This window comes from Lolium perenne, chromosome 2, assembly GCF_019359855.2.
Source record: "Lolium perenne isolate Kyuss_39 chromosome 2, Kyuss_2.0, whole genome shotgun sequence".
In the NCBI taxonomy this organism is placed as follows: domain Eukaryota; kingdom Viridiplantae; phylum Streptophyta; class Magnoliopsida; order Poales; family Poaceae; genus Lolium; species Lolium perenne.
In genome coordinates, this window is record NC_067245.2 from 153,814,737 (window position 1) to 153,823,114 (window position 8,378).

At 42.5% G+C, this 8,378-nt stretch overlaps 1 protein-coding gene across 1 annotated transcript; it reads left to right on the forward strand.

Moving 5' to 3' along the window:
* The first annotated feature begins 101 nt into the window (after positions 1 to 101).
* Positions 102 to 4,352, forward strand: LOC127322081 (tryptophan synthase alpha chain). The gene is made up of 8 exons (XM_051351030.2): positions 102 to 412; positions 1,158 to 1,304; positions 1,388 to 1,562; positions 1,898 to 1,974; positions 2,722 to 2,799; positions 3,676 to 3,753; positions 3,867 to 3,926; positions 4,029 to 4,352. Exons 1-8 carry the CDS (start codon positions 176 to 178, stop codon positions 4,161 to 4,163), a joined length of 987 nt encoding a protein of 328 aa, XP_051206990.1. The 5' UTR covers positions 102 to 175; the 3' UTR covers positions 4,164 to 4,352.
* Positions 4,353 to 8,378: the final 4,026 nt, after the last annotated feature.

An 8,378-nucleotide genomic window follows, 5' to 3' on the forward strand; every position in this document is an offset into this window, starting at 1 on the left:
ATCTTGCCTCGCCCAACGCCCGTCCGAGGCATCCACCTCGCCTCACCAACCCACACTGACCAGCGCAAACATATTAATACTGACGAGTCACTGCCTATCCGATCCAGTCCAGCCCGCCGTCGAACACCTCTCGCGCAGACACCGCCTCCGTCCCAACGCACGCACGCACCTAACCATGGCCTTCTCGCTCAAGGCCTCCTCCTCCCTCGCCGCTTCCTCGGCGGCGGCGTCCTCCGCCTCATTCGCCGCCTCCCCGGCGCCGAGGGGGCGCGCCGCGTCAGGGAGGATCTCGTTCCGCGGGGCCGCGCCCGTGGCCGCCATCAGGGCGGATGCGTCCGCCACCGCCGCCGCCGTGGCCGGGGACAAGCGCACCATCTCGGGCACGTTCACCAAGCTCAAGGAGCAGGGCAAGGTAAGGTCTCCAGCCCGCCCCGCCACGACGTCTATTGGTTCTGCGATTTGTTACTCCTGCGTTGGGCACTGTCCGGTGCCGGTAGGGACATGCCAATTTCACCTCTGGATGGGTTGGATCGACTGGGTTAGGCTGATGTCGAACCTCTCTAGATTTGCTGCCGTCCTTCTACAGAACCCAACCCAGTATTTAGAGCGCGCCAGTCGATATATTGGCCGTGGATAAATTATAGCCTTACCCAATTTTCGATCATGGTGGGTGTTAAATTCGTGCTGCCGTGGTCTAGGTTGAACATGTGTATTTGGATCATACAGTTTCTGCAGGTAAGAACCCGGATTATCCATTGATGTCTTGTGCCATGTTTTTTATTTATTTCGGTACAATTTTGGGCGAGTAAGATATAAGATAAATATATGATTTACAAACAGGGCGGCTATAAAAGATAGTTCTTAGGAGAGATACGCGTTGAATGAGTCTCGGCACTCTCTATTTTTTTTTAGTATAGCAGTGTATCCCATTTCTCCAAATGGGTTACCACTTTGCCATGTTTCTTTTCTTGGCAACCTGTAGTGCCTCCATCTGTCCGTGTTTTAATATTTATACTGATTCTCCTGAGATGATATATTTATGTTTCCTACGATGTGCTATGTTCCAGATCAGCATCTATCTTCGTAGCCTTTTTTCTCCCGTATCAATATTCATTTCATATTATATTTGTTTTTTTAATAATATCTTCAACTTATAGATCGCGTTCATTCCATTCATCGTTGCTGGTGACCCTGACTTAGCAACCACACTGAAAGCACTGAAGGTTCTTGATGCGTGTGGTTCGGATGTCATTGAGTTGGGTGTCCCTTATTCTGATCCGTTAGCCGATGGCCCTGTTATCCAGGTATGCGACAATGCTAAACATAGTCCGTAGCATCCGTGATCTTCAGCTTATGTGTTTTCACATCTCTGCTTGCATCATTTTAGGCTTCCGCTACACGTGCACTAAGAAAAGGCACCACATTTGAGGATGTTATCGCTATGGTAAAGGAGGTGGTACCTGATCTGTCCTGCCCTCTAGCCCTTTTCACATATTATAACCCAATTCTGAAGCGTGGTGTCGCAAACTTCATGTCTGTTGTAAAAGAAGCTGGTGTACATGGTAATGCCTTCTAGTTTTTTTTTAATAGCTGCAGTAACTCTTTTTATAGTTAAACACATAGCATGCTCTTCTACATCAAAATTTCATTGAAACCATATTGGTCACCTAATTATCTGAAAGTATGGTATCGGTTCCTCTCTATCTCAGTTTGACTAGCGCATAAGGTTGATTCAGATAGACAATTGAGCAATTAAAAGTGGGATAACAACATAGACGGATGTCTAGAACTATATTTACACATTGTACACTGATCTTAATAATATGGCTTTCTTGCTGTTGCGAAGTTCTATTTTACTGTAACAATCAAGTTACATGTTTGCATTAATATGTTGCAGGTCTTGTGGTACCTGATGTTCCTCTGGAAGAGACGGATATTTTGAGAAGTGAGGCTGCCAAGAACAACCTAGAGTTGGTAGGCCCTCTTTCGTTAAATAAGTGAACTTATAACTGGTCTTTTCATCTCTCGTGTCTGAACCAAATAGAGTCAAATATTTTTGTTAACCTTCAACGTTTGAAGGAAGACTCCGTTTGATATTTCTTATTTTAATGCTTATGCAACACGATGAGTTATGGTCGTCGGCTCATTGCTTTGCTGCAATTGTAAATTTGACTCATGACTCATGTTGGTCTGCCCTTTTGTTTTCTTCTCACAATAAGCTACACTATCTGGTTTACATGCTGCGAATTATTTTTAAATAATACGTATTTTTTTAGCAATGTTACAATTAGTATGCGTTTAAAAAAAATACAAATCTGTGACTCAGGCTGGCCGATCGGCCAACAGTCAGCCGACCAGGCCAGCATTTGCCATGCACATCAGTGTGCTCTTTTTCCTTGGCTGCCCATGGCTGCTCACACACATGTCTGGTCGGTTAACAGTCAGCCGATCGGCCGACTGTCGACCGACCGAGTCACAGATTCATAAATTTTTAAAATTGTATATTATTTGTAAATTTGATCAAAAAAGTATATTATTTTAAAAAATTCGCTTGACATGCTAGCAGCCAAACTTCAAAACATGATTGTTATTAAGCATTGAGTGCTGATTAGTATGGAATATTGAAGATGTCTTCTTTTGTTTGGGTGGTTTGAGTTTACATTATTTTCGTTGTCTCTTAGAAATTATTTCATAGTATTTATTTTGCATGAATGCCTACAGGTGTTACTGACCACACCAACTACACCAACAGAAAGAATGGAGAGAATTACAAAGGCTTCAGAAGGATTTGTTTATCTTGTAAGTGTCCAGACCTCGCTAACTATTTTCTCAAATATGTTCTCATATAGTGTATTCTTCTTACAAAAAACACAAACAGGGCTCATGCCGCTTGGACGATTAAATAATTAGAAACACATTTTAATGTTTAAAAACTATTTTTAAAAGCACGTGCACATACTCACTACGTACATCTAAAATTTCAGGAATAGATATGTTTATTTGAGGGATACACCAAAAACAAAAATATATGGATCTATAATGTATGTGCTATTTGCCATTGTAGATCCACACATTTTGTTTAATTGTGCAGTGCACAGATGAACATACTTATTAATGAAATTTTACAGTCATGTAGATCACATGAAATTTGTAAATTGTACATGTGGGTCCGTTTTGCAACTTTGGAATATGATTTTTCATTTTTGAAAGTTCTGGGCTCCAAGTGATCTGGGAGCCAAAACACCTCACCCAAAATGGCCAATCTAGTCTATATAAGATTTAAGAAGAGTGTAGTAGTTTAACATCTCAAGTTTTCTGGAGGGAACTTACCATCTGAAGTTGACTTCCTAAACTTAAAAGATAAACACATGCTTCTGTGATGTCATGCTTTCTTCTCAAAAGAGGCCCTGCTTGACATGCTTCTGTGCCTACATGTAATCTGGTGCTAGAAGCTAGTTGTTCTAATTGCAAAAACTGAATAATATTATAAAATGCAAGTACTGTTTGCCAAGACGGAAACTCCTCCATTATTTGCTTTCACTTCTCCACTTGGCTTTATGAGTGATGCACCATTGGAGTTCACTTGACACCGTTTCTGATTCTATCGAATCTGGTTGAGAATAACCAAGTAGATATATGATTGGCTACTTGCTAAGTTGTAATGTTGGTATTCAGGTAAGCACTACTGGAGTTACTGGGGCACGTGCAGACGTAAGTTTTAAGGTGGAAGCTCTTCTTCAGGAAATCAAGCAGGTTTGAAAAAAAAAACCTTTTTTTATTGTTACCCAGTGAACTAGGTCTGCTACCTTACTGTTTAATGGAGATCTTGTTCAGCAATGCTTATATAACTCGTCTTCTGATTACAGGTTACAGATAAAGCTGTTGCTGTTGGCTTTGGAGTGTCGACCCCAGAGCAAGTGAAGCAGGTAATCATGCCCAGCAACTCTCTGCTCAGCAAAATTCTTGTTTTACCCTCCGTTTCTTTGACAAACTTTGACAACTTGGTTGCTTCAATGTGTATAATGCAGATCGCGGGATGGGGTGCAGATGGTGTAATCGTCGGGAGTGCAATGGTGAGGCAGTTGGGTGAATCTGGTTCTCCTGAAGAAGGATTGAAGAAGCTAGAAGAATTGGCCAAGAACCTAAAGGCCGCATTTCCATGAAACATGCATTGTCTTGTTTTGCCGGAAAGCACATGAATGTCATTTTTTTGTAGTTCTGTTTTAAAATGTAGTATTGCAATCTTGGCTTATAGGTTTTGGAGGTTGCTCTTGTGTGCTTATAGGTTTTTGAGAATAATTGTACCCTCGTGTTGAATGCTCAAGTGAATAAATGGAGGTTAATGTTATAAATGGTGCAAAAGTTAGTGTCTTTTTTTTTGGAGTAAACCGTGAGCTTTATTAATCACCAGACACAAAGTAGTTATAATCAGCCTGAAGGCTTTGAACAAAAAAGGACACTCCTCCAGCCATTCGTGTGACACAACATTGTTGCAAGCATATTTAGCACACAAGTGAGACACCACATTGTTGCAACCATATTTAGCACAGAAGTGGGCCACACTATTGGCTGAACGGGCGTCTAAAGCACAAACTGAAAAACTGAAAGTACACACTCAACTCACGGATATCATCTAAGATAAGAGAGATCACCGATCGATCTCTCTTACTTGCGCCCCAGATGCGGACGAGCTCGGAACAGTCGGCCTCAAAAGCGACCCGGGAATAATTCTTCTCCCTCTCAAAAACAACAGCGTCTCGAAGAGCAAGAGCTTCGATCGTAAGGGGGTCTGACATAGCCTAGTAGACCTTACACCAAGCTCCTTTAAAACCCTCTCTAGCAATCCCCCCCCCCCCCCCTCTCTCCTGCAACTCCTTCGGTAACCACAAACGTACCGTCAGAGTTCATCTTGATAACTCCCTCTGGCGGCCTCTGCCATCTGCACTCCGGCCTCCTTGGCAGCAGACGTTGCTGAGGCGATGAAAGGTAAAGGGACAGTAGGGTATCCTTGACAAAACCTATAGTAGAAACCGGGTTATACCCCTTTTCTCCATGGGTCCATTTATTCCGTGAGTCCCAGATCTCTCAAGCCGTGAAGCTATGAGCTTAAATCTATATGAATATGTCCGATCTGTTAAAGATAAGGTTGAGAACCCCCTGAACTGAAAGTGGCTTATCAAATTTCTATTGGTATTGCCAAAAGAGCTATGAAACTAACCTTTTCAGGGGATAAAAGTCAAACTTCTATGGGACATTTACACACTATTGAAGATCTGTGCTCTTTATTCAAACTATTTGGTATTCATCGTGATGAAGTGAAGAGGAAATTATTATATCTATCTCTTTCTGGTAATGCCCGCATATGGTTTAGATCTCTGGATGATAAATACCGTATTGATTGGGAATGTCTGAGGAAGGCTTTCTATCTTAAATACTATACTCCTAAAGAAGCTTATGATGACCGTTGTCATATTTATAATTTTTGGCCCCTGTTGGAGAAAGTATTGCTCAACCTTGGGGGGTTTAATGAACTTATCTGTAAGAATCATTGTCATGGTCTTCGTGAGAGTATTATATATATTGATTAATTTCTATGTGAGGCTACCCCAGCATCATAGGGACTTTCGTCTGAAGGGAGTTTTACTAATAGAACTCAAAAAGAAGCAAAGGGACTTATTGGATACTATTGCTAATAATACTGATGCTTGGGATCTTGACAAAGGTAACAAATCTCGTTTTGAATATGAATATGAAGGAGATATGCCCTAGAGGCAATAATAAAGTGGTTATTATATATCTTTATGTTTATGATAAATGTTTATATACCATGCTATAATTGTATTAACCGAAACATTGATACATGTGTGATATGTAAACAACAAAGAGTCCCTAGTATGCCTCTTAACTAGCTTGTTGATTAATGGATGATTAGTTTCATAATCATGAACATTGGATGTTATTAATAACAAGGTTATATCATTATATGAATGATGTAATGGACACACCCAATTAAGCGTAGCATAAGATCACGTCATTAAGTTATTTGCTATAAGCTTTCGATACATAGTTACCTAGTCCTTATGACCATGAGATCATATAAATCACTTATACCGGAAAGGTACTTTGATTACATCAAACGCCACTGCGTAAATGGGTGGTTATAAAGGTGGGATTAAGTATCTGAAAAGTATGAGTTGAGGCATATGGATCAACAGTGGGATTTGTCCATCCCGATGACGGATAGATATACTCTGGGCCCTCTCGGTGGAATGTCGTCTAGTGTCTTGCAAGCATATGAATAAGTTCATAAGAGACCACATACCACGGTACGAGTAAAGAGTACTTGTCAGGAGACGAGGTTGAACAAGGTATAGAGTGATACCGATGATCAAACCTCGGACAAGTAAAATATCGCGTGACAAAGGGAATCGGTATTGTATGTGAATGGTTCATTCGATCACTAAAGTCATCGTTGAATATGTGGGAGCCATTATGGATCTCCAGATCCCGCTATTGGTTATTGGTCGGAGTGAGTACTCAACCATGTCCGCATAGTTCGCGAACCGTAGGGTGACACACTTAAAGTTGGATGTTGAAATGGTAGAACTTGAATATGGAATGGAGTTTGAATATTTGTTCGGAGTCCCGGATGAGATCCCGGACATCACGAGGAGTTCCGGAATGGTCCGGAGAATAAGATTCATATATAGGAAGTCATTTTATAAGATTTAAAATAATCCGGAAGGTTCTATGGAAGGTTCTAGAAGGTTCTAGAAAAGTCCGGAAGAAACCACTTTGGAAGGCGGAGTCCCAAAGGGACTCCACCACCATGGCCGGCCAACCCTAAAGGGGGAGGAGTCCCAAGTGGACTCCCCTAAGGGGGCCGGCCACCCCCTCCCAAGGAATCCCACCTCTAGTGGGAGTCCTAGCTTGGGTAGGTTTCATGTGATATGGAAGGTTTTGGTTTGGGGTCTTATTCGAAGACTTGTAGACCAACTCTTGGGTGTTCCACCTATATAATGAGGGCCAAGGGGAGGGGGCTGGCCACCCCAACAACACAAGGTGGCCGCACCACCTAGATGGCCGGCGCCCCCCTCTCCCCAAACCCTAGCCACCCCACTACTCCTTCCCCGCACGCTTAGCGAAGCTCCGCCGGGTTTCTCCACCACCACCGACACCACGCCGTCGTGCTGCCAGATTCAAGAGGAGCTACTACTTCCGCTGCCCGCTGGAACGGGGAGGTGGACGTTGTCTTCATCAACAACCGAACGTGTGACCGAGTACGGAGGTGCTGCCCGTTCGTGGCGCCGTGATCAAGATCTTCTACACGCTTTTGCAAGCGGCAAGTGAATGTCTACCGCAGCAACAAGAGCCTCATCTTGTAGGCTTTGGAATCTCTTCAAGGGTGAGACTCGATAATCCCCTCGTTGCTACCGTCTTCTAGATTGCATCTTGGCTTGGATTGCGTGTTCGCGGTAGGAAATTTTTTGTTTTCTATGCAACGAATCCCTACAGTGGTATCAGAGCTGTGTCTATGCATAGATGGTTGCACGAGTAGAACACAATGGTTTTGTGGGCGTTGATGCTCTTGTTGTCTTTAGTTTGAGTACTTTGCATCTTTGTGGCATAGTGGGATGAAGCGGCTCGGACTAACTTTACATGACCGCGTTAATGAGACTTGTTCCTCGTTCGACATGCAACTTGTATTGCATAAGAGGCTTTGCGGGTGTCTGTCTCTCCTACTATAGTGAAGATTCAATTTACTCTTCTATTGACAACACTAGTATCACCGTTGTTGTTGATGTTCGTAGGTAGATTAGATCTCTATCGAAAACCCTAAACCACGTAAAATATGCAAACCAAATTAGAGACGTCTAACTTGTTTTTGCAGGATTTGGTGATGTGATATGGCCATAATGTGATGATGAATATGTATGAGATGATCATTATTGTATTGTGGCAACCAGCAGGAGCCTTATGGTTGTGTTTATATTTCATGTTGAGTAGTATTTCAAAGTAGTTGTAATAGTTGCTACATGGAGGACAATCATGAAGACGGCGCCATTGACCTTGACGCTACACCGACGATGATGGAGATCATGCCCGAAGATGATGGAGATCATGTCCGTGCTTTGGAGATGAAGATCAAAGGCGCAAAGACAAAAGGGCCATATCATATCACATATGAACTGCATGTGATGTTAATCCTTTTATGCATCTTATTTTGCTTAGATCGCGACGGTAGCATTATAAGATGATCCCTCACTAAAATCTCAAGATAATAAAGTGTTCATCTTTAGTAGCACCGTTGCCAAGACTTGTCGTTTTGAAGCATCTCGTGATGATCGGGTGTGATAGAATCAACAAGTGCATACAAC